Below are 26,570 nucleotides of genomic sequence, written 5' to 3' on the forward strand. Positions count from 1 at the left end.
GATGACCCTCAATGAGATGGATTGACACAGTGGCCGCAACAATGGGCTCAAACATAGCAATGATTGTGAGGATGGTACAGAACCAGGCAGTGTTTCACTCTGTTGTACGTAGGGTCACTATGAGTCAGAACCAACTTGACTGTACCTAATAACAATAACAGCAGAGATAAGAGGTGTGTTGGGAAGAAAAAAAAAAAAAAATCTGGGAGCTGATTGGTAGTCTTAGGCTTCTCCCTGATTTCCCTTCAACTTATGACTACACCTGATATTTTGAAATTATTAGTAAAGCTCAGTGCTAGGTAAGATCTATGATTCATGTGAGTCGAGTTTGACAATTCAATCAGTATTATCTGAAAAACTCATGAAAAATATAAAGAAATCAAACATTTAGAAATGGAGTAGAGAAGTTAATGCTTGTGAGGAAAGAAAGTGTGAGAAAGAATGACAAAATAATGTAGAGAAAGTGTATGGAATCAAGAAAAAAAAGGGTTTTTATTTTTGAAATATACTTTTAATTTTGGAGTTTTTTTGATTTACAGAAAATTTGCAAAGATAGTACAGAGAGTTCCTGCATTCTCCTCACCCAGTTTCAGTTTACCCTAATGTTAGCATCTTACATTACCATGGTACATTTGTCAAAACCAAGATCAACATTTCTATTCACAAAATTTCAAACCTTTCACATTTCACCAATTTTTCTATAAAGGATTTTTCTTCTGTTCCAGGATCCAATTCCAGATACGACATTACATTCAATTTTCATGTCTCGTTAGTCTCTTCTGGTCTGTGACAATTTCTCAGAATTTCCTTGTTTTTGACAGTTTTGAGCAGTACTGGTCAGGAATGTCAATTTGGGTTTGTCTGGTATTCTACCTCATGGTTAGTTTAGGGTTATAAGTCTTTAGAAAGAATACTAAAGAGGTCAAATGCCCTCCTAATCACATCACATCGGGGGTACATGAATCCACATGATTTATCAATGGTGATGTTAACCCTGATGACTTGTTTCAGGTGGCTTTTGAAGATTTCTCCACCGGAAAGTTACTGTTGTTCCCTTTCCACACTCAACTTTTTAGAAAATGAATCGCTAAGAACAGCCCACTTTGAAAGAGAGCGGGGCCTAAGTTCTGCTCCTTGGGGGAAGAGTATTTACACAGATTTGTAGTTCTTCTTTAAAGGATATTTGTCTAAGGGGTTTAAAAAAGAAGGTGTTATCATATTCTGCTGTGAAATTAATGCAGGTGAAGAATCAAAAGTCTTTGTTGATTTTGGCAAAATAAAGGTCAATGTTATGTTAGGAAGAACAGAGCCAGTTCAGTTACAAGGGTGGGGGCCAGATGAATGGGAAGAAGGATAAATGAGAAAAAAGGAATTAACGACAGCATAGGCGAATGATTCTTTGAAGATATTTAGCTGTAAAGTATAAATTGAAAAGAGGACTGTAATCCAGGATTCATGTGATAATGCTATTACTGTCTGCTATTTTTATAAATTTTGCTTCAGGAGCATGATTCCCAGTTTTAATTCAGAGTTCTTGTGACCTCAGTCATGAAGAAATACAACTTGCAGAATCATCAACTTGATTCAAATCATTCAATTTAAAGCACTAAATTTTTTATCAAAATCCAAAGATGTTAACTATAGCTTGAGGAATTTTTTAAAACCCTTTGTATGTGGGAGATTTCTGTAAAGTAACATAGCAAATCCAAGAGAAAAAGAACCGTTATTGTTTGGAATCAAATTTGTAACTAACTTGCCTACAATTTCCCTGCTAGTACATGTCAAATCTTTTTTTTACACGTCAAAGCTAAGTGGATGAGGTAGCCCTTTTCCACTTAGCCTTGCTCAGTGTATATCAGGTATTCAATAAATTTTGCCCTCACAATTGCAGGAGGCCTTGCAATTGTTTCTGACCAATGCATTTGTACAGGTGAACATCTTCTTCAAATCTGGGCAGTTACTATAGGCATCTTCATAACCGCAGCTATTGGCTGGAATAAAAACAAAGAATTTAGTCACCTCACTATCATTTTCCTCCAGAATAGCAACACAACCAATAAATTCAATGTGAGTGGGGAGAAGGGAATAGAAAAACAAGTTGGCATCATTACATTATGATGGTCATTTCATATCTTGAGATAACATAAAGGCTTTTAGTTAAATTCACTGACAAACCCATCTCTTCTTTTTAAATTGAAACTTTTTGAGGTGTTTCTAAAATGTGTTGACCTACTTTCCTCAAACAGAACTCAGAGTAAAATGAATGTAATTGACTCTCTCTAGTACCCACTAATAATATGTGCTTATTTGAATTTAACCAAATAAAATTAAAATTTCATTTCCTCAGTCACATTAATTACATTCCAAGTGCTCAATAGCCAATGTGTGTAGGGGCTACTTTACTGGACAAATCTAGGACATTTCCAGCATCACAAAAGCTTTTATGTGATGTTCTAAATTCTAATACCACTAGGCTTTCTTCCTGGAGTATGTTATCATTATGGAAAAATGTGGATGCAAAAATGTAAAAGAGGGAATGAATGTCCCTATGATTTTTTGGACATTTCTACTTGGGTGTCACTCAGAGGCCACAAACACAATAAATTTCAAACTAAATTCATTATCTCATCTACAAACTTGGCATTTCTTTGGTATCTCACCCTAATCCTACCCAATTCAGCCAATCTCAGTGAAATGGGACTCCCAATCACTCAGTTATTCAAACCAAGGAGCCCTGGTGGCACCAGTGGTGAAGCCAGGAAGTAGCATTTAACCTGCACTCCTTCCCCTCTATTTTTTTTTTTCTTACCAGCACTCACCAAGCACAGGTAACAAACACTGGCTAAACCACTTCCCTTATCTCTCAAAGCTGCCCATTTTTCTTCATTCACTTGTTTTGCCAATCATGCAGTAAAGACTCCCATTCTTTTTTTAACCCATGTTTTTCAGCAGTCTCCAAGCTGGGTTCCATCCAATTATTTCTGCATGCTACTTTTTTCTCCTTTAGTTGGTTTATGGTTTTGATATCATCAATGTTCTGAATTATGCCTATACAGCTCAGTCAGAATGTTAACTTCAGATGAATGCATTTGAAAGGTAAAATCTCAGGGAAGGGGTCAACTGTATTGTTCATAATTTTAATCAACACAACTCAACTAAACAAAGCTATCGAATATTTGTACTTTTATTCATAACATTTGGAAATGAGATGGTATATGACATTCAGTTCACCTCTTCTTTTTGTTAAAATATTTTTGAGGCTTCTGAGAGCTAAATATACAGATTTGATTTTGACATCATTTAAACAAGGACATAAAAATGCAGCGAACAAAAGTAGAAGTGAATATTTATTAAGCTAAACTTATTGATTCTAATTACACTATGGAGGAAAAGTGAAGAATTTAGATGATGAACTCATTAGCATAAAAAGAATTATAATTTTTTTGTGTCTTTCCAGATTAAGCCTTGCATACTTAGATTTGTACATGTTTTCTTCTTCTTTTTTTTTTTTTTTTTTTTATTATCACCTTTGGTATAATGAGAAAACCTGAGTGGTATAGTGGTTACAGAGCTCTGACTGCTAACCAAAACATCAGCAGTTCGAATCCAACAGGTGGTTGCTCCTTGGAAACCATATGAGGCAGTTCTACTCTGTCATTTAGGGTTGCTATGAGTTAAAATCAACTCAAGGGCAATGGTTTTGGTATGAGGAAACAAACTTTGATGAAATGAAGCATTATATTTGATTGCAATTAACTATTTCCACAGACATTTTCATATAAACCAGTACGTGATGGGCTCAACATAGTCACAAATACACATTGATGGTAGATTTTTTTTAGGTTACATATGGTAATATGCTTTCCATTGAAAATAATACCTAGATACTGAATGGCTTAAAATTTTTGCTTAGACACACTCTGTTGAGTAACATTTTTTGTCTTTTGCACAAAAACGTTGCTTAAATTGGTTACTTGCATAAGATTTCTTAATTAAAAAAAATCATTTTATTAAAATAGCAAGTTAATTATTTCATACTTACTGCATAGTCCTTTGTCACAGTAACCAGGGCAACTGGAACAAGGTGGTCCTTTTTTGTAAGGGAAATACTGCCTATTTATATAATTACCACTGAAATTTGAAATACAAAATGTCAAATATTTTTCACTTTTCTCTTTATGTTTCAAAGGTAATATCATTCACCAAATATACATGCATGTTTACTCAGTGTTTTAATTATGTTAAATAAATAGCTAAAAAACAAACAAACGTTCTTAATGTATAATTTAGATAACAATTCAAAGTAAGCAAATACTTCACACGTTCACTCATCCCCTTGACTATTATAATTCCACAGGCTGAGCAATGAAATGAGATAATTTGTGTCTCAAAATTTCAGAGTATATATATTCAATGAAGCAACACCCCCTTAGGCTCCCAGGAGACTAGGTCAAATTGCTAAGGCAGTGTACACCAAGGTATGGGCCAGGGGTAGACCACACCCCAAGAGACAGGAGAAGCTCCTGGGGGCCAAGAGGTTGCAGTATAGATAATAATGTGAAATAGATATAAAAGTGTTCTGAAAGATCTCTCACCTTTGCTTTTCCTCATTATTCCCTCCATCTCTCACTTCAATGCCTGGCCCTCTCCTCACTGCCAGGCATTAAGTTTGTATTCATTCTCCTATGATCTTTCAGTTCTCTCTATTAAACCACATAAGGCTTGTTGAAAAATGACTGTGAAGGTTACACTTCTCAAAGTGGATAATCATATCCCATGCATTATCTACAGCCTCAAAATAAATCGGATAGGAGGCTTGGTTTTTGAAGTCCTACCTGCCTTCCATGGTAAGAAATTTGAAACTTTAAAAGAAACTAAAGCTAACAGATACATTATACAAGTGTCTTCAATATATCCATGGGATGTATAGTGGGTAAATTCAAACACATTGCTTGAGAGGGCCATGTTTCTCAGAACTTAATGTATGGTTCATTATGGCGTTTTCTTTAAAAAATTCTTAGAAGAAAAGGCTTCAGATGTTTCCTTTCTCTGGACTATTTGAAATATATTAAGAAAGTTTTGAAAAGTGTTTGAGGCTCAAGATTTGGTGGCTTAGTGGTTAAAAGCTGTGGCTGCTAACCAAAAGTTCAGTAGTTCGAGTCCACCAGGCACTACCTGGAAAACTCTACGGGGGCAGTTCTACCCTCTACCCTGTTCTATAGGGTTGCTATGAGTCAGAATTGGCTTGACAGCCACAGGTTTGGTGTTTTTTGTTTGTTTGGTAATGGCAATAGTGTAGCATTTTTAGATAAGCAGGAATAGGAACATGTGAGCAGAAAGGGCTGGAACCACTGCAGTATACCATTCCCTATTTGCTACCCCACGCTAATCCTGGCCTAACCATCGAGCTTCCACACTCTAGAGTGTGAATGTAGCAAGAATTTATTATACCAAATATAGCGAACTGCACACTGCGCATGCTCACAGAGTAACCCTGAGGCTCAGGAAAGGTGCTTGAGAGAGAAAATGATCATTTTAGACGTGAGGAAAGAGAGTTTGGAATTTTACACTTGGAACTGAGAAGTTTGTCTTCTTTCTTAGAAATCAAAACCATTCCAGCTTTAGAAAATATTTACAATGGTTCCTCCCTTTTACTGAAACATGCTGTTTGTTCTGATTTGTTTATTATATGAGACATTTTAGATATTAAAATTTCAGATGGCATCACCGGCATCAAACTCTAAAGTATATACTCACGCAGGACAGTATTGACAAACATAGAAGTATTTTAACACGCCTTGGTTAGGACAGTACGCAATTCCACATCCGACACGGAAGGAAGTGGACCAAACGACCTGTGGCATAAATGAAGATATGAAGGTACATTAGAGAAGAAGAAAAATACCAATTAACAAATAGTACCAAGTATAAAATGGAAAACGACATTAATGATTTAGTTTGTTGCCATATACTTTATAGAAATATTTAAACTATTGAATCAGTCACAAACTTTTAAAATATAAAATGTCCAAGAATATTAACTATTTCCATTTAGATTGTTTAAAAAAAAAATAGAGTGTGCTTCACTACAAAGAGTTTACAGGCTACTGACAAACGACAACTCATAGCTAAAAAAAAGCCACTGAAAAAACAAAACAAAACAAACCCATTGCCATCAAGTAGGTTTCGATAGCTAAAGTACCCACCAAACACTAGGACTATTATTTATCTACTGGAGATCACTCTCCAAACTGAACATTTGAAGCAGTCAAGATTTGGAGAAACTTTCTTTTTTGGGGCATTTGTGGCATAAAAAAAATCTTCATTTGTTTTTCTTACCTGAGTATAATGTCCAATAACTGCATTGGGACTTGTTGGTCCTGCACCATAGACAAAATCACTGCTCTCATCATACCAACTTTGGATTCCATATGACCATGAAGTAGGGGCACTTGACATAAAGAGATTCTCACCACAGCTTGTATCTAAGACAAAAAGATCATTCACGAGGGAAAAAAAAGGATGCAATAGCAGAACAAATCAACTATATAGACACAAAAAAGAGCCACCGCCCTTCAAACATGGGTTCTGTAGCTGCTAAATGTTGGTACATAAAGAGGGCTTCTCAGATCATTAGCAGTAATAAACTGAATAAAAACCAGTGGTAGCTAACACATTGAGGCTGACTTCAACATGGAAAACTTTGAGTAGCTAAAAAAGTCCTCTTTGGTTTAAAAATTCCATTCCCCTGAACTGTCAGAGATGCACTCATTTACATATTAAATTGTTCATGTGTGCAGGCCTTCTGTGCTCTTAGCTTTGCATTGTAAGCTTGTTGAAGGCAGAGGCCGACTCTACTACTTGCTCTCCTGCTCTTGCCCATTCTCACCAAGGTTTTTTTCACCTATAGGGACCAGAATAAATATTTATTACTATGATTTTATGTGAACTTTAATACAAGGCTTTGGAGTCAGTTTTTAAGACCCTGAGCAAATGACAAGTGGAACATTTTTCAAAACTTATAGGTCTCCCCTTAATCACCAAATCAGAATATCACAAGGCAAAATCTTCCTTAGGAAATTAGGCAAGAAGTACCTTGCAGCCCAGAAACATTTCCCCCTTGTTCCAAACCTTACAATTGATATTTACATTTGGGTGGCTTGAAATGTAATATTTACACACTGCTTTGTTGTTGTTGGAAACCCTGGTGGCATAGTGGTTAAGTGCTACAGCTGCTAACCCAAGGGCCGGCAGTTCAAATCCGCCAGGCGCTCCTTGGGAACTCTACAGGGCAGCTCTACTCTGTCCCATAGGGTCGCTATGAGTCGGAAACGACTCGAGGGCAGTGGGTTTGGTTTTTTTGGTTTTGTTGTTGTTAGCTGCCGTCCAGTCGGCTCCCCATTCGTGGAGACACCACGCACAACAGGACTGGGCCACTGCGATTCACAGGGTTTTCACTGACTGATTTTCAGAAGTAAATCACTGGGACTTTCTTCCTAGTCTGTCTTGGTCTGAAAGCTTCACTGAAACCCGTTCAGCAACCACAGCAACGCACAAGCCGCCACTGAAAGATGAGTAGCAGCTGCAAGTGAGGTGCATTGACTGGGAATCCAACCCCATCTAGCAAGTGGAAAGAGAGGATTACACCACACGCTGTTTAAAGAGAGTATAGACTACTCTTGGATAGCTCCTTTAAGAAGAAAAGAAAGTACAATTATAACAGCAGGCTGGAATCTTCAAGACTGTTTTTTCCCCAATCTTCTACAAAATACACTCATCTCTCTTCATAATTTCATTATAATTATAGTATCAAAAATATAAATAATAATGGCAGTCTTCCTACCTTCAAAACAGGTGAGTTATTTACTACTTTCAAATTGGACTTGCCTGTATGTATATTTTGGGGGTATGTATATCGGAGCCCTGGTGGTACAGTGGTTAAGAGATCAGCTGCTAACCAAAATGTCAGCAGTTCAAACCCATCAGTTGCTCCTTGGAAACTCTGTGGGGCAGTTCTATTCTGTCCTATAGGGTTACTATGTGTAGGAATCGACTCAACAGCAACGGATTTGGTTTTTTGGTATATGCATATCATTTTTGATAATGCAAGCAAGCAAATATTTTATCTACTAGTTCATGCACAGAAAATTTCACCACTTACTATTTTTATATTCATCATTTAAATTTTTTTTTTTTTTTTTTTATCATAGAGGTCATAGCTGGTAGGTTATTTTTGAGTATAATAATAGCATTGCATGCATTGTGGGCACCCAGAACATACAAAAGACTTGATTTTCATTCTCAAAGATTAGTAAGGAAATAGTAGGGAAAAAAAAAAAAAAACGTTAATTTTATTAAAAAACATGTTAAATATTTTTACAGTAAAATTCAGGAATCTTTCAACAAAACTCAACATGTTCTGTGAACAAAAAAATAAGTAGCTTTTAAAACACAATAAACATAAAAAAGTTTTAAAACTTGTATAATATTATACAAAGGTCACTGGTTTAGAGGTCAGAAAGCCTGATTGCAAATTTCCTGTATCTGACTAAATTTCCAAGTCTGTTCTTGCCAGTCATTTTCCTACCAGGAGCCCATTTTCTAATCTTTAAAACGGGGAAAAAGATGATACATGACCTATATAATAAGCAACATTTATTCACAAAGTTTCCTTAATGCAACAGCATAGAGTGGTCCCTTATTATTTTACTTATTTATTAATTTACATACTGGTTCTTCGGTCCTTTTTGTCACTGTGTTCATAAATGCACTTGTTTGCCCAGTTTTGAGCATTTTTTGCTGCTTCATTGTCCCATCCCTAAAACAAGGATGAGAAAGACATGCACTTAAGAACTCAAGCCACCAAGGAGCTTTTGCCTTATATTCAGATTGGTCAGTTGATTTATATCATCATAAAATTTCTGAGGAAGCTGCTTCTGATTATCATAGTCAAAACTTTTTTTTTTTTTTTTTGGTGTGTCTTTATCTGCTCCATAAATTAACATAGGTAATACGTCTACACCTAAGAATTTTCAGTAATGGTCCTACTCTAAATCCTACTTATGAACAGACGGCGTTATTACGGTTATTTGTTCCAATAGTAATGATTTGGCCAAGGTCATACCCAGTTCCTTTTCTTCTCTACTGAATACATTGGGAGGACTCATGAACGTTGGTAGTGGGTCTAGGAAAATGAGTTGCTATTTAGCAAGAGAAGAATGGGTCCTAAATGGAAAGAGTCTTTTTAACCCTAGGTAAAGAGAGAGAGAGCAGAAAAATGTAATGGCCTCTCACTGGACATCCAAAGACTTGGTTTTAATTGTGCTTCCCAACAATTGCCCTGTAACCATTTCAAGTTACTTCACTAGAGTAAAATTATGAATTATCGCCCAGTTCATAATTCAGCTCAAAGAAAATTAAAAAAAGGAGGCAGAACTTTGTAAGTCACCAAGTTCTTGAGGTATGTTTGTTGCCAAATGTTTGTTCTTATCACAGTTGGTTCATGCCACTATCCTTATGTTATCGTCTCTTACCATCTTCAGCATGTCACTGGCTTCTGGAGAGACTGCTCTCCTTAGTTCATTGTGTTTATCTACAATCTCCCTTTGGACTTGGGTTAGGGTGGTTGACAAATCAGCAAAACCTGAATGCTAAAGGGAAATAACAAAAAATTATTTTTGAAACATATCTGAAAATACAGGGATAAAGTTCATTTTAAAAAGTGTTCAGTTGAAGCCAATATCAGTTGCTACGCATATAAGCTGAGCCAAAGGTATGGTTTTTGAATAGGAAAAAGTGTTAAACTTTGAGAGCTGGGAATGTGATTTATAGTATGACAAATTAATAACCACTCAAAGGCAACAAATCTCAATTTTTGGCTTCAAATGAGGTCTTGATATGATTTTTTCTAGACATATGAATGTTAACATAACCACAACAGTTATATGAACCATACAAACCATTAAGAAATATATATTCACACTTGATCCAATTGCAAGAAGGGGCTGGTGTGGAATGGTGTGGAATGATTCATCCTAGAATTTAATGTGAGCTTCACCTGACAGTGTCTGGTACTTAGAGAATTAATGCTTAGGCCCAGTCCAAGTGTGTTTCTAGCATTCAATACTCTAGTAAAATGGCATTATACATCGTGGGGCAGATTTCATGGGGGTTACTAAAAGGATAGTTTTACAATACCAAAAAAAAATCTCCAAGGCAATTTGTAGGGAACAAAAACATTCAATCATGGGCTATTACCAGCTTTGTCTTTTTATTAATAAAGATGTAACTGGTAAGGTATTAAATCAGGTGCTGATTTTTTTTTTTTTTTTTTGCATGTTGTTGGGGGCAGAAAGCTAGGATGGGATATGTAAATTGTTGAGAAAAAGGTTAGGGTGTCTCCTTATTTAAATCTCTACAAGAGTGTGATGTTATATGTGGATGAGCAAGATTTTAGAAGTCAATGTTTAGATCTAAACACAGCTTCTTGTAGATTTTCCCTGACACTTCTTTTAAGGTACCCCCTCTCCCTTTTCAGTTTACTTAGGGCTCTCCAAATACTGCAAGAAGGAGTTCAAACTATGTGTTGTAAATCCTAACCTTCACACCTTTAGAAGTAATCCCATTTCGGAATACGGTTTTCTTTTTTATGTTAATGAGTCTGTATCAGTGTAAGGTGTGTTTTAAGCCAATCAGTTCTGAGACATAAAGGAACAGATTAGGCACAAAAGAAAATGGATACAGTAGGAAGACAGATAGCAGAAGCCCACCTATAAACCCAGAAACTCCAAGGAAGATCTGCTAAAGAAGCTGAGATAAGGATTTCCCCCCAGAGTGGACAAACAGAGCCTTCCCCTAGGACCAGTGTGCTGAATTTGGACTTTTAACCTCCTAAACTGTGAGAGGGAAACCCTTGTGGTATAGTGGTTAAGTGCTACGGCTGCTAACCAAAAAGTCGGCAGTTTGAACTCACTAGCCCCACTTTGTAAACCCTGTGGGGCAGTCCTATACTCAATGGCAATAGGTATAGGTAAACTGTGAGAAAGTACATTTCTGATCATTAAAGCCACTCACTGGTGGTATTTCTGTTATAACAACGCTAAGAAACTAAGACATTAGACCTGATCACATTTTACTGCTGTTATCTACCCTCCTGGTTGTACATTTCTAAGGAAAGTAACCAATAGCAAATGCCATTGAACCAAAAGGGCTCAACACATTCTGAGCTAATGATTCCTAGGTCAGAATGGACGTGCATGTTAAGTCTCAGTAGTGGCTGATCTTTGCATTACATAAAAATGTAAAATAACATGACTCGGATATTTTCTGTGGACCCTCAAAATCCTGCTTGAAGTAGTCCCAGTTCAAAACACATAAAAAGTCAGTTCCTGAGAAAGGAGAAGTGTTTAGTTCCTGCTTCATTCTTCATCTTGTTTTGTAGATAAAAATCCTGCTGAAGAGATACATTTATTTATTTATTTATTGCAAGTATCAATAAAGCTTTTATTAGGTGATAGAAAACATACAAAGTTTTGAGAATAGAATAGATAAAATTCAGTATCTGTCCTTAAAGAGTTTATATCTTCTAGGAAAGTCTGACGTAAACAATAATTGAAATACCACTTGAAACTACAGTGACAGGAGGAACCTACTACATATAAAACCAAAAAAACCAAACTCATGGCTGTTGAGTTGATTCCGACTCATAGCGATCCTATAGGACAGAGTAGAACTGCCCCAAAGAGTTTCCAACGAGCGGCTGGTGGATTCAAATTGCTGACCTTTTGGTTAGCAGCTGAATGTTCAAGCACCATGTCACCAGGGCTCCAGATATAGAAGAACAAAACCAAAACCAAACCCAGTGCCATCGAGTTAATTCTGACTCATAGCGACCCTATAGGACAGAGTAGAACTGCCCCACAGAGTTTCCAAGCAGGGCCTGGTGAATAGCAGCCGTAGCACTTAATCACTATACTACCAGGGTTTCCAGATGTAGAAGAAGGAGGGATCAATTCTTCTTGCTTGAGATCAGAAACCACTTCATAAAAGATCATTCTGGATAGGGATTCAGCATCTAAGAAGGTGTAGAAAACCATTCTGGATGGAGTCTGTAGAGCATCTCATTAGTAAATATTGAATGGTGCCAAAGGCCAAAGGATATCTCGCTTTTTAAAATTTTATAAATGAAGACCAACAGTAGTAGGACCAGACAATTAACGGGGGTTTGGAAAGGGATGGAAAGGAACTCTGCATTCGGGAATGGAGTTAGAAAGACAGCAAACTATTTGAATGAATCCTCAGATGACGAATCCTCAGATAATGAATTGATGACTAAATTGTCTCCAGATGGCAAATCAGTGTCAGAGTGCTGTGGTCTGAGGGGTCCTAGTTAACCTGGTAAACTCAGAGCTAAATGAGGATGTGGAAACAGACAGCAATCACCAAAATTCTTGACAGTTAGAGGCTGTCTGGACAGGAAATAAACAACTTACGTGGGCACCTATTGGAAGAGGAAGAGGAAGATCGGCCCTATTCCTAGGATTATTAAAGCAAAAGAGAATATAAGAAATCATTAGAGTATCTGGCCCTGTACATACTAATTGTAAGACTGTGAAAAAAAGAAAAAAAAAAAACCTTTTAGTTATTTTTTTTTATTTAGAAAGCATGTGTGATTATCCTCACGCAGTAAATATGGAAATATGATGCTGTATTGGATGTGATGAATTTGTGCTCATTTGAAGCCATATATAAATACGCGAAGTGGTTTTTGTCAATTTTCTGTTGCATCAATTTTTTTTAATCTCATTAAAATGGATTAAATTTAAAAAAATGAGAAATATCTTGGGTTGGGGGCAGTGTCATTAGCTTTTCAAATCTGTAGATCAATACTATCCAAAAGAAATATGATACAAGCATCATATGTAATATAATTTTTTGGTGGCCAGGTAAAAAAAGAAACAGATGAAATTAATACTAATAATCTATTTTATTTAACTAATATATCCAAGGATATAGGTAAGAGCTTGGCTGCTAAACAAAAGGTTGGCAGTTCATATCCACCAGCTGCTCCTTGGAAACCCTATGGGGTAGTTCTACTTTGCCCTATAGGGTTGCCCTCAGTTGAAACCATCTCGACGGCAATGAGTTTTTGGCTTAATATATCCAAAATATTATAATTCCATACTCAATATTAAAATTATGAATAAAACATTTTACCTCCCTTTTTTTGTACTAATCTTTGAAATCTGGTATTTATTTATTTACATTTATGAACACCTCAATTTGGACTAACCACATTTCAAGTGTTCATTAGTCCCATTAGCTTCATATTGGTCAGTACAGCTTTATACTTTCATCAATATAATTGTTTTAAGTGTCCTGAGCTACCAGTGAATGCTTTGTGATATACCCGACACTCTAGGTTCTTGGACTCATCTAGTAGCTTGCCATTCCTCAAAGTAGCCTGGATCGTTCTAAAAAGATTTCCAATCTTAACCATACCTGGCCATTTGCAGGGAAGGATGAAAACAGCACAGCAGCCAGAAACACCACCACTGAGAGGGAAGTCATTGCTGGAAAACAAAGCAAAGCGAACAAGTTCTGCATTGAAATTTTCAGTACCGGCATTTCTGAGTACCAAAGAGAAAAACAATGGAATGATCTCAGTTATCCCAAAAGAACAGTAATTCCCAAATTCATTTGTAATACAACAAGAGAAGAATTGTCACATTGTGCCAGCAAAATCATGGTGAGCCAGTCCCAGAACTGTGACTCCAATGGGGACAATAAAGAACAAACCGAAGTGCTTGAAGGAAGCCTTTGAGGTACACCTATAAATGTTATAGACATGCTACCTTCTCCAGTTTCACAGTCTTATCTATGCAGCTAATCTCTTCAGCTTCCAGGAATGGCTTCCTTACATTGCCCATTCAAGACCAGTAATGGCTCCGAGCTGTTATTATTACTGGGGAGCTGCATTAGCCCTTGCAGGTTTCCTTAAACCCTGCCCACACCTTTGTAAATACTTCTTTATTAACATCTATATGTCGAATCTGTTGCGTCCAAGTCGATTCTGACTCATAGAGACATTATAGGACAGAGTAGAACCACCTCATAGGTTTCCAAGACTGTAAATCTTCACGGAAGCAGACTGCCACACCTTTCTTCCAAGGAGCCAGTTGGTGGGTTTGAACCACCAACCTTTCAGTTAATAGCTGAGCATTTTAACCACTGTGCCACCAGGGCCCCTCATAATGTGTCTGTGTTATGTTATGTTAGGTGTCGTGAGTTGGTCTGACTCGTAGGTACAACAGAACGAAACACTGTCCAGTCCTGGGCCATCTTCACAATCTTTGCTATGCTTGAGCCCATTGCTGCAGTCACTGTGTCAATCCATCTCATTGTGGGTCTTCCTCTTTTTTGATGCTTCGCCACTTTATCAAGCATGATGTCCTTCTCCAGGGACTCGTCCCTCCTAATAACATGCCCAAAGTATGTGAGATGAAGTCACCATCCTTGCTTCTAAGGAACATTCTGCCTGTACTTCTTCCAAAATACATTTGCTCATTCTTCTGGCAGTTCATGATATATTCAATATTCATAATTCAAAGCCAATAATTCTTCTTTGGTCTTCCTTATTTATTGTCCAGCTTTCAAATGCATATGAGGAGACTGAAAACACCATGGCTTGGGTCAGGCTCACTTTAGTCCTCAAAGTGACATCCTCTCTTTTCAACACGTTAAAGAGGTCTTTTGCAGTGCATTTGTCCATTGCAATGTGTCGTTTGATTTCTTGACTGCTGCTTCCACAGGGGTTGATTGTGGATCCAAGTAAAATGAAATCCTTGACAACATCAATCTTTTTTCCATTTATCATGATATTGTTTATTGATCCAGTTGTGAGAATTTTTGTTTTCTTAATGTTGAGGTATAATCCACACCAAAGGCTGTAACCTTTGATCTTCATCAGTGTTTCAAGTCCTCTTCATTTTCAGCAAGCAAGGTTGTGTCATCTGCATATCGTACGTTAATAGGTCTTCTTTCAATCCCGATGCCATGTTCTTTTTCATACAGTCCAGCTTCTCAGATTATTTGCTCAGCGTATAGATTGAATAAGTACGGTGAAAGGATACAATCCTGATGCACACCTTTCCTGACTTTAAAACACATGGTATCTCTTTGTTCTGTTTGATCTATGTGCAGGTTCCTCATGAGCACAATTAAGTGTTCTGGGATTTCCATTCTTTGTAATGTAATGCATAATTTGTTATGACCCACACAGTTGAATGCCTTTACATAGTCAGTAAAACACATGTAAACATCTTTCTGGTATTCTCTGCTTTCAACCAAGATCCATCTGAAATCAGCAATGATATCTCTTGTTCCATATCCTCTTTTGAATCCAGCTTGAACTTCTGGCAGTTTCCTGTTGATGTACTGCTGCAACTGCTTTTGAATAATTTTCAGCAAAATTTTACTTCTTTGTGATACTAAAGATGCTGTTCAATAACTTCTGCATTTTGTTGGATCACCTTTCTTTGGAATGGGCACAAATATGGATTTCTCCCAGTTGGTTGGCCAGAAAGCTGTCTTCCAAATTTCTTGACATAGATGAGCGAGCACCTCCAGTGTTGCATCCATTTTTTGAAACACCTCAAGTGATATTTCGTCAATTCCTTAAGCCTTGCTTTCTGCCATTCCCTTCAGTGCAGCTTGGACTTCTTCCTTCAGTACTGTCAGTTCTTGATCGTTTGCTACCTTCTGAGATTGTTGAACATTGATCAATTCTTTCTGGTACAGTGACTCTGTGTATTCCTTCCATCTTCTTTTGATGCTTCTTGAGTAGTTCGATATTTTCCCTGTAGAATCCTTCAATATTGCAACTTGAGGCTTGAATTTTTTCTTTAGCTTTTTCAGCTTGAGAAATGCCAAGTGTGTTATTCCCTTTTGGTTTTCTAACTCCAGGCCTTTGCACACGTCATTATAATACTTTACTTTGCCTTCTCAAGCTGCCCTTTCAAATCTTCTGTTCAGCTCTTTTAATCATTTCTTCTGTCTGCATTCAACAGCAAATTTCAAAGTCTTTTCTAACATCTATTTTGCTTTTTTTCTTTCTTTCCTGTCCTTTTATTGACCTTTTGCTTTCTTCATGTATGATGTCCTCAATGTCATTCCACAACTTGTCGGGTCTATGGTTATTAGTGTTTAATGCGTCAAATATATTCTTGAGATGGTCTCTAAATTCAGGTGGAATATATTCAAGGTTTTATTTTGGCTCTTACGGACTTGCTCTAATTTTCTTCAGCTTCAACGTGAATTGCACAGGAACAATTGATGGTCAGTTCCTGTTGGCCCCTGGCATTATTCTGAATGATGATATTGAGCTCCTCCATTGTCTCTTTCCACAGATGTGGTTAATTCAATTGCTGTGTATTCCATCCATTGAGGTCCATTTATGTTGTTGAAAAAAAAAGGCATTTGCAATGAAGAAGTCGTTGGTTTTGCAAAATTCTATCATTGATCTCCTGCGTCATTTCTATTACCAGGGCCACATTTTCCAACTAATGATCCTTCTTTGTTTCCAACTTCCAATCACTAGTAATTATTGATGCATATTGATTGCGTGTTTGATCAATTTCAGACTGCAGAAGTTGATAAAAATCTTCAATTTACTCATCTTTGGCATTAGTGATTGGTTCATAAATTTGAATAATATTTGTGTTAACCGGTCTTCCTTGTAAATGTATGGATGTTATAGTATCACTGTCAGTGTTGCACTTCAGGATAGATTTTGAAATGTTCGTTATGATCATGAATGCAATGCCATTCCTATTCAATTTATCATTCTCGACATAGTAGATCATATGATTGTCTGATTCAAAATTACCAGTGCCAGTCCATTTCAGCTCACTAAGCCTAGGATATTGATCTTTATGCCATCCATTTCATTTTTGGTGACTTTCAATTTTCCCAGATTCATACTTTGTACATCATATGTTCTGATTATTAATGTATGTTTGCAGCTGTTTCTTCTCATTTTGAGTTGTGCCACTTCAGCAAATGAGGGACTGAAGGATTTATTTCCTCCACATCATTAAAGTCAACTCTACTTTGAGGAGACAGCTCTTCTCCAGTCATATTTTGAGTCCCTTCCAGCCTGAGGGGCTTATCTTCGGGTGCTATACCAGACAATATTCTACCGCTATTCATGATGTTTTCTTTGGCCAATTTTTTCAGAAGTAGACTGCCATGTCCTTTTTTTTTTTGTCTTAGCCTAGAAGCTCAGCTGAAACCTGTCCGCCACTGGTGACCCTCCTGGTATTTGAAATAACATTTATGGCATAGCTTCTAGCATCACAGCAATACAAAAGCCACCATAGTACAGCAAAAACTGACAGACATGTGGGGCACAATGTGTCTACATTACTGTAATTGTTGTTATTAGTTGCCATTGCTCATGGTGACCCCATGTACTATACTAATTAATAAGGGGGAAACCTTTATTAAAAAATGATTACTAAATTACATTTTTTATTGTGTTTTAGGTGAAAGTTTACCATGCAAATTAGTTTCTCATTTAAAAATTTGTACACAAATTGTTTTGTGACGTTGGTTGAAATCCCTGCAATGTGTTAGCACTCTCACCCTTTCGACCCCAGGTTCCCTGTGTCCATTTGTCCAGTTTTCCTCTCCCTTTCTGCCTTCTTGATTTGCTTTTGGGCAGGTATTGCCTACTTGGTCTGGTATACCTGATTGAACTAAGAAGCATGTTCCTCATATGTGTTACTTGTTTTATAGGCCTGTCAACCTTTGGCTGAAAGATGAACTTTGGGAGTGGCTTCAATTATGAGTTAGAAGGATGTTCTGGTGACCATAGTCTTGGGAGTTCCCCCAACTCTCTCAGAGCAGTAAGTCTGGTTTTGTTTTTTTTTGTGTGTGAATTTGAATTTTGTTCTACGTTGTTCTCCTGCTCTCTCCATGACCCTCTATTGTGATCACTGTCAAAGCAGTTGGTGGCGATAGCTGGGCACCATCTAGAGATTATTAACTCTTAATAAAGTGCTCCTGACTTTGCAAAACATGATTTTCATTACTTTTTAGCAACCCTATGAAGTTGAATAGTTTGTTGTTGTTAGTTGCTGTTGAGTGAATTCCAACTCATGGTGACCACATGTGTGCAGGGTAGAACTGTGCTTCATAGGGTTTTCAAGGCTGAAACCTTTTGGAAGCAGACTGCCAAATAGTTTAGGCATTATTATGTCCATGTTACAGAAGAAACGGAAGTATAGAGGTATTAAGTGGCTAGTTAGTGCATAGCTGGAATGAAATCTAAGTTTTCCTTTAACCTCAATATTCATTTCCTACTGGATAGTATTATATCTTTGGGGAAAGTAGGTTTCAGGTAAAAAAGGAGAGAATTTAATTAATTTTATGACTTGATAATGAAAATAAATTATATATTGATATAAATCCTTTTAGCAGTTTGCAAACAACTGGTAGAATACTGCATATATTGTGAAAATTAGAAAAAAATTAAATACAATATAGACAATTAACTCAGGCATTTTCTGTTGTCCTTTAACATAAAAGAGGACTCCAAGCCTTGAAGAGTTCAAATAATAGTCCCTTACAATGTCCATCTTGAGTTAAAGTCATATTCCACGTGTAGACCCTTATTTACCAGCTCAGTTGAAATAACAAGGAACTTTTGTTGGTTGGAGGACATTTAAATGAAATCTTCTTATCTATTTAATAACTAAAATGAAAAGGAAGGAAACTGGAATGGGAATCACAAAATTGATGACATCTTACATGAGGTATAAAAGTTACACAGGTATTCCTATAATCTTTTGGAAATTTAAGCTCCTCTGTAACCGTTAGTTTAATTCACTCTTAGCAATATGAAAAAGTTGATTTTGTTTTTAGGGCAGTTTTTATGTGGAACAGAGAAAGAGATGGAAGAGCAGAATGAAAATTTCAAAGATGAAGAAGGAAAACATGGGAAGAAAAATGAACTTATTTCTTTACAAAGCAAACACATAAATTTTATGCTACAAAAAACCATTATGGCTCAGAGATATCTACCTCCAGAGTGAGCAAACCTAAACTTTAGAGTCTGGCAGTGTGACAAAAGAAAGAAAACACTGTGAATTTAAGATGCAATTTGTCTTGTTGTTTTATCCAGGTAATCTCTAACTAACTATATAAAATTGAAAATCTTCATTTGTCAAGTAAGACTATGGTAACCATCTTGTCCCACAGGGTTCTTGTGAGGTTTTAGGAGCTATCTAAAGTGCAAGAGTTTGGATATATATAAATCACCATATATGTGGAATGGCTAGAATTATTATCATTCAAGTTTTGTGCACTCTATCCAGACAACATGCTAGATATTGAGAGTTGTTGTTGGGTGTTGTTGAGTCAATTTTGACTCATAGTGACCCCAGGTGACAGAGAAGAACTGTCGCATAGAGTTTTCTAGGCTGTAATCTTCACAGAAGCAAATCACCAGGACTTTTTTCTGTGAGGCTTTTGAGCGGGTTTGAACTACCAACCTTTGGGTTAGTAATTGAGCTTAACCATTGTGCCACTACGGTTCCTTGATATTGAGGGTAAAGGGAACATAATCAAGTGAAGAAAACATGATCCCTGTCCTCAGAGCTTTAGCAGATCATTAGGGGAGCCCATCACCCAAACACCCAGAGTGTGAGCTTGTTGCACTTTCCCATGTATACAGAATTGGAGGGTGAATTTTTATTTTCTCTCTATCATTAACTCTTCTGATGTTTTCTGTTGAGAAGTAGGGAAGAATCTAGCACAATTCTAGGCTCTGGGAATAAACATTTCACATTTTCACATGAGGTTAATATGGTGAAGGTCCATTATCAGCTATAAAATTAAGCCTTTAGCTCCACCCCACAACTCTTCCTAAATCTCCCCCCTCCCCCAAAAAATAAAGAAAAAAAAAAAAAACTGCCATCGAATTGATTCTGACTCATAAGAATACTATACGACATAGCAGAAAGGTCCCATAGGGTTTCCAAGGAGCTGCTGAGGGATTCAAACTGCTGACCTTTTGGTTAGCAGCCATGCTCTTAACCACTGAGCCATGAGGTCACTCAAAATAGCAGGTTCAAGCCAGATATAAATTGTGCAGAATTCCTTTCTGTAGGGTCATACCAAGTAATTGAAAGAACTGGGGGAAGTGAATGCCTCTTCCTGTTGTCTGCTTCCGTGTAGACAATTGCTAACTGGGAACATTTCCTTTGCTATTTCCTGGGAACAAACTTTATATTCTTTTTTAATTCAATTTTCTTATTGTGCTACTTGCAAGTCACTGAATCTTCCTTTCTATATGGTTTTCTGTACTGCCTTTTGTTTTTCCCTTTTTCAGAGTGATTAGCATTTTTTTCCTCAGTATGACTGAAAGAAAACTAAATCCAGGGATTTTAAAGATTCACAATTTCAAATCTTTGTGGCTTGCTACCATCTTATCACAAAGCTACAGCACAGCAAAATGTATCTTTCTGAACTTAAATGTATAGGATACACTTAAAATGTAATATATTGTTCCGCCTTTGCTCTGAAGTTTAGATCGCCTACATGTTTGAAATAATCACTTTAAAAAGAAAACAAATTATTCTATCCCTGATGGTATGATACAATTGAATATTAACTTAGAAAAGATATTCATTTACAAAAATTATGAAGGCATACCTTGCCTTAACAATCCACTTTGTGGAAAAAATGATTCGTAAATTGTAAACTAGGCAGAATTTGCTTAGTTGCTAAGAATTCATCAAAAGATTAATTTTAAAAAGCAAGCCTTTTGGGCTTTGAATCTATGCCTGAATGTAAAAATATGGAGGTTTCTTGCTATCATACCCAAATTAATTCTGAAATAGTGATGGAAGCAAGAGGGAAACATGGATTCCAAGAATCAAAAAAAAGAAAGAAAATCTGAGTAGAATTAAGTCCCTCATGACCTCCAGTGTGTGTGTGTAGGTGGGTGAGTATGGGTGTGTCTGCTGAGTATAAAGTAGAAGATAGCTAGTGGTGGTGACCTGAGGCTAAAATGAGAGCAAAGCGTTTTAGTTACTGTTTTTGCCTCAAGACAGTCATTGCTTTCCTTTTATTGCATAATTCTGTAGTACTAGAACGGACCAACTCTCTTGGTGCCAGCTGTTAGCAAGATAGCATCAGGAAAGTATAAAAACCCTGCTGTGTGAATAACAAATGATAATAAAGATATGTGTGCTACTCTACAGGGCTATTCAAGTCATACCTCTATTCCTTCTCAACCCCCAAGGTTGCATGATTATAAATTAAGATGACTACTTCCTCTTAATGTGGTTTCTTCCTGAATGTATAACCAGAAGAATGACAGTAAACAGAAGTGATTCTGGGAAAGATTCCTAAGTCAGATAAGGATAATAGTCTATAATACATAGGCTCATTTCATAAATGAAATAATATATAGGCCTATTTCATAAATGAAATGCAAAAATCCTAACAAAATATTAACTCACCAATTTCAAAAACACACTTAAAATAATATGATCAAGTAAAGTTTATATCAAGACCACAAGGATGATTCCAAATAAGAAAATTCATTAGTGAAATTCACCACATGTATGGCCTAAAGAAAAGTCATGTGGCAAATAACATGTTATTAAATTAAATTTCTACAGTTACCATAAAAACAAGAGAGTAGAGAAAGTCATTAATTCAGTATCAGTTGTAAGCTAAATGTCTATAGCAAACATTATAGTTAATGGAGAAACTTGAGTTGCATTCTCTTTAATATGGGGAACAACACAAGAATAAGCAATGTCACTGCTAAGATGTAACATACTACTGTAACAGTTGTAAGTTTTGTAAAGAAAGGGATAAAGTTATTTTCAAATGATATGATCATCTACTAGAAACTACACTATAATCAACAAGTTTGCTAGGTTCATTATCAACCTACAAAATAGCCATTGCTATATACCAGCAACACCCAACTAAAAATATAAAATAAGATGGCACTCGTAATAGTAACAGAAACTATGACTTATCTAGGAAAAAAATAAGAATACAATAATCCTTCTTTTCAGACTACGTTAAACTCTAGTAAAGAACATAGAAGATCTGCCTAAATTGAGAGATTTTCCATGCTCTTACAGATATCACTAATAATTAATTTATAAATTCTTATAATTCCAGTAAAAACTTTTATTGGCCCATCAATAACTAAGTAAACCTTTTAAAAGTTAAAGTTAATTGGGGTATCTCTTTTAAATTAGTTATTAAGACAGACTGTAAGCGTATGTTGATGAAAATTTGATATTATTGTAAGAACAGACAAATGGGCCTATGGAGGTGAATAGAAAACTTAAGAAATGGGCCATACACAGTAGCTTAGAAACCATTAGAGAAAGGACAGCATATGGTATTGGGAAAACGGCTCACTATATGAAGCTCACAAACATATACCTCACTATATGCATGTGAAAGCTGGACAATGAGTAAGGAAGACAGAAGAAGAATTGATGCCTTTGAATTATGGCATTGGGGAAGAATATTGAATATACCATGGACTTCCAGAAAAACCAACAAATCTGTCTTGGAAGAAGTACAGCCAGACAGCTCCTTAAAAGCAAGGAAGGCGAAAATGCGTCTCATGTACTTTGGACTTGTTATCAGGGACCAATTCTTGGAGAAGGACATCATGCTTGGCAAAGTAGAGGGTAGTGAAAAAGAGGAAGACTCCCAGTGAGATGGATTGACACAGTGGCTGCAGCAATGAGCTCAATGGTAGCAACGATTTTGAGGATGGCGCAGTAACAGGCAGCATTTCGTTCTGTTGTAGGTAGGGTCGCTATGAATCGGAACTGACTCAATTATACCTAACACGACACACACACGGAGAAAACTGATCCTTTCTAAGCATTACTTGTACAGAAAGCCCCGGTAGCATAGTGGTTAAGAACTATGGCTGCTAACCAAAAGGTCAGCAGTTGGAATCCATCAGGCGCTCCTTGGAAACCATATGGGGTAATCCTACTCTGTCCTATAGGGTCGCTATGAGTCTGAATCGACTCGACGGCAACGGTTTTTGTGTGTGTGTGCGCTCGCGCACTCGCGCAGGTAAACACAGATAAATTACATGTAGAAAAGAATAAAATAATTTACATGGCACACGTAACAATGCCATGATATGGAAATCCTGTGTTTGGTGCCAGGCACTGTGTCGCTATTTATGGGCCTCATTTAAAACTCCCAATAACCCAGGAGGTAGCTAACATTACTCAAGACCCCAATTTTACAGATGAGCAGGTCCATGATCAGAGATGTGGTGATGAAATGTCACACAACTTGCAAGGAGTAGAACTAGGGGATAAACTCAGACAGTATGGCTTCTAAGCCCTTGCTCCTAACCAGTATAATTTAGTGCCTCATCTTAAAGAAGTTGATAGAAAGGTCTTAGAGGATTATACAAACCAAAAAAGACATTGTTAAGAGCATTAGCAAACATGTAGAATGTGCATTACATGTACAGGCACAGTGATATACTAGTCGCAGTGGGGAATAGTAACTGATGCATTATTTTCTACCTTCAAACGTAATATTTACTCTGCATTCTGATCACTTTGTTTTATCTGACCACTTGTCTGTGAAAGTGCCACTGCACAAAGTTTGCAAAATGTTACATTCCGTGCAGCAAGTCCGTAAGGAGATCTAAATAAAACGGCTGCCTTGCCAGTCCTTGAAATTTTTTTTTTTTTTCCTTTCCAAGGCTAAATTACTTTCCCTTTACCTGAATTTACTAAGCAATGTCACTAGAATTCTTAGGAGTATTTGATTTAAAAATTATTTGAGACATCCAGCAGCTTTCTCCCAGTACCCCTCCCCACCCCAGCTTTACAAATCGGAGCTCAGTTCAGGGACCACTTTTACCTCACAACACATCATTATAGAGTCGCTCCTGGACTTGAAGGCTGACATAAGTTTGTTTTATTCCTTTTGATCCTCCTTCAGGTGTTTAGTCCCGCAGGCAGACATTCCAGGTTTGGGTTTTAACTAGCAGAAGAGGCAACCCCGGATCATCTCTAGCAATAGTGTAAGTACTTTTAGTGCGTCCTAGATGGCATTTGGACATTGTGGATTAAAGCATTAGTGAGCTGTTTTGGAATTAAAATCGTCCTTCTGTGAGGTAAATTACTCCTTACCTGCGGTCATTAGAGTTTCTGTGGTCTCCAAATATCTGATTCTCTAAAATCACTTCCTTGTTGCTAAAGAATAAAAAACCTTATGTGGAAATTTCTGCCGTAGATAAAATATACTCAACAGATATTACATTTAAATCGTATAAATGTAGCTGAGTAGATTAACTTTTAATCAGAAAACTTTAAAGTTTTTTTTTTCTTTTTAATTTGAGTGCATTTCGTGGGGAGGAGACAGTATCTTATGTTGATAATCTTTGATAAAATGTTTGTGGTCTCAATGCCATTGTTATAATTTGCTTTTGGCCAATTTAAAACAGCAGTAGCTTTCCATCCTTATTAATGCTTATATCAATACATAACTGTAGTGTTAATATTAGTAAAAATCATTTTTTTACACACACTTACAACCATAGTTTTCATTTTCTATTAAATGTAGTTGCAGTATAATTGTTTCCAAAAAATCACATATATTGCAATTAATTGTATTATTTATTTTAGAATGAAAGGTAATTAATTCAAATATTAAATTGGATAAATTGCTTTTGAAAAATATCAATATATGTTACCTTCTTAACCTTACAAGAGACATATTAACTAAAGATCATTACTCTCAATAAAAAGCTATTAGTAGAATTTTGAAAATCACGGATAAATTAATTAAATATAGAATTTTAAAGATAAAAATGTATTGGGATAATAAATCATTCACCTCAAAATAAAGGAATTATCACTTACTGTTGATTCTCAGAACAGGACGGAGTATCTGCTTTATCTGTGGAAGACAGAATGTATAGTGAGAAGGTTAGAGCAGTATATATATTACACGTATTTCCTGTTTTGACAAATTCTGATTGTGCAAGGAAATATAAGTCAACAGGCTCTGAAACAGGATTTGTCATACCACTAGTCTCAAATTTCATTGATGTTTGTTCAGCCATGACTTGGACATTATTTGATGATTCCCCACATGGCTTTTAAAAATACTGTGTCCTGTTTCACTATGGTTCATTTATTCTTTGGTTTTCATACACTGTTAGAATTTCTCCACAGTTTAGTCAGTCAATAAATACCTAGTCAATTTTTAGCTATACCAATTTTTTCTGAAAACTACATCAGAGTTTTCAGGATTCCTTCTTGAGGGATAAAGCAAAAAAACTTACCACTTTCATGAACTCTACAGAATAAAATATTCACTAGTAACTTGTCGAAACTTACTCTTTTGGGGAATAATTTAATCTTTTATCTTTGTAAATATAAGGTTATAATGGAAAAAGACACCAAACTCCTTTGTATTCCTAAGTTCTGCTGATACTAACTGTTTTATTTTCTAGTTGCCTGAAATTCAACATAACATTCATCTACATGCTAAATTACCATCGTTCGAGTCCATTTATCTATGGACGTCTTAACATTACAGGCTTGTTTCTGTATCTCAAAAACAAAGTGGTTGGATGGATTATTTCAGGTTTTCTCTGTCTCTAAAATGCAATAATTTTAAATCCTATGTTTTTACAAGAGGAGTATAAATTAATAAATAGCAAGTAACATATACACGGCACATCGGCAAGCATTTGTGGGTGCTCATGTTAGCATATAGACTACACAATGTAGTATATAACTCAATAACTTCTTTTGTTCATTTTCATATTTATACCTAGCTTTACTGATTTACAAGAAAAGGACAGTGCCTACTTAACAGCCATATCATTTAATTATAGTTAATCTACAAATTAAATAATTAGATATTACTCTAAATGTTCTATATAAGACAGTTTAGAGCTCAGGATAGGTTTTACCATTTATATATATATATATATATATAATATATATAAAATCATTCAGCTGCCATACAACCAGTTCATCCCTAAAATGTATTTACCCCATATATGTGTGAAGGGAACTCTCAATAAGCTAAATCACCCACCTGGACCAAATCACCCAGGAACTGCCTTCTATGCAACATATGTTCATAGACAAGAACAGGCCCAGAAGCATCCAGAGCTCTTTTGCAAACGGGAATGATCTTATTTCATTTGTTATGTCTTCAGGTTGGTTCCAGCTCATAGCGACCTCACATACAATAGAATGAAACACTGCCTGGTCCTATGCCATCCTCACAGTTGTTGTTATGCTTGAAGCTACTACTGTTGCAGCCACTGAGTCAATCCATTTCTTTGAGGTCCTTCCTCTTTTTTGCTGACCCTCTACCTCACCAAGCATGATGTCCTTCTCCAGGGACTGATCCCTTCTGATAATATGTCCAAAGTATGTCAGAGGAAATCTTGCCATCCTTGCTTCTGAGGAGCATTCTGGCTATACTTCTTCCAAGACAAATTTGTTCATTCTTTTCGCAGTCCATGA

The 26,570-nt window shown here is 36.4% G+C and overlaps 1 protein-coding gene across 1 annotated transcript; it reads right to left on the reverse strand.

Moving 5' to 3' along the window:
* Positions 1-1,822: 1,822 nt before the first annotated feature.
* Positions 1,823-24,981, reverse strand: LOC126071093 (cysteine-rich secretory protein 3-like). The gene is made up of 8 exons (XM_049875381.1): positions 24,945-24,981; positions 13,501-13,571; positions 9,534-9,650; positions 8,731-8,818; positions 6,340-6,485; positions 5,758-5,855; positions 4,043-4,131; positions 1,823-1,991 (listed from the first exon to the last, which is right to left on the reverse strand). Exons 2-8 carry the CDS (start codon positions 13,567-13,569, stop codon positions 1,864-1,866), a joined length of 735 nt encoding a protein of 244 aa, XP_049731338.1. The 5' UTR covers positions 13,570-13,571; positions 24,945-24,981; the 3' UTR covers positions 1,823-1,863.
* Positions 24,982-26,570: the final 1,589 nt, after the last annotated feature.

The sequence above is a fragment of the Elephas maximus genome, chromosome 1, assembly GCF_024166365.1.
Source record: "Elephas maximus indicus isolate mEleMax1 chromosome 1, mEleMax1 primary haplotype, whole genome shotgun sequence".
Taxonomy (NCBI): domain Eukaryota; kingdom Metazoa; phylum Chordata; class Mammalia; order Proboscidea; family Elephantidae; genus Elephas; species Elephas maximus.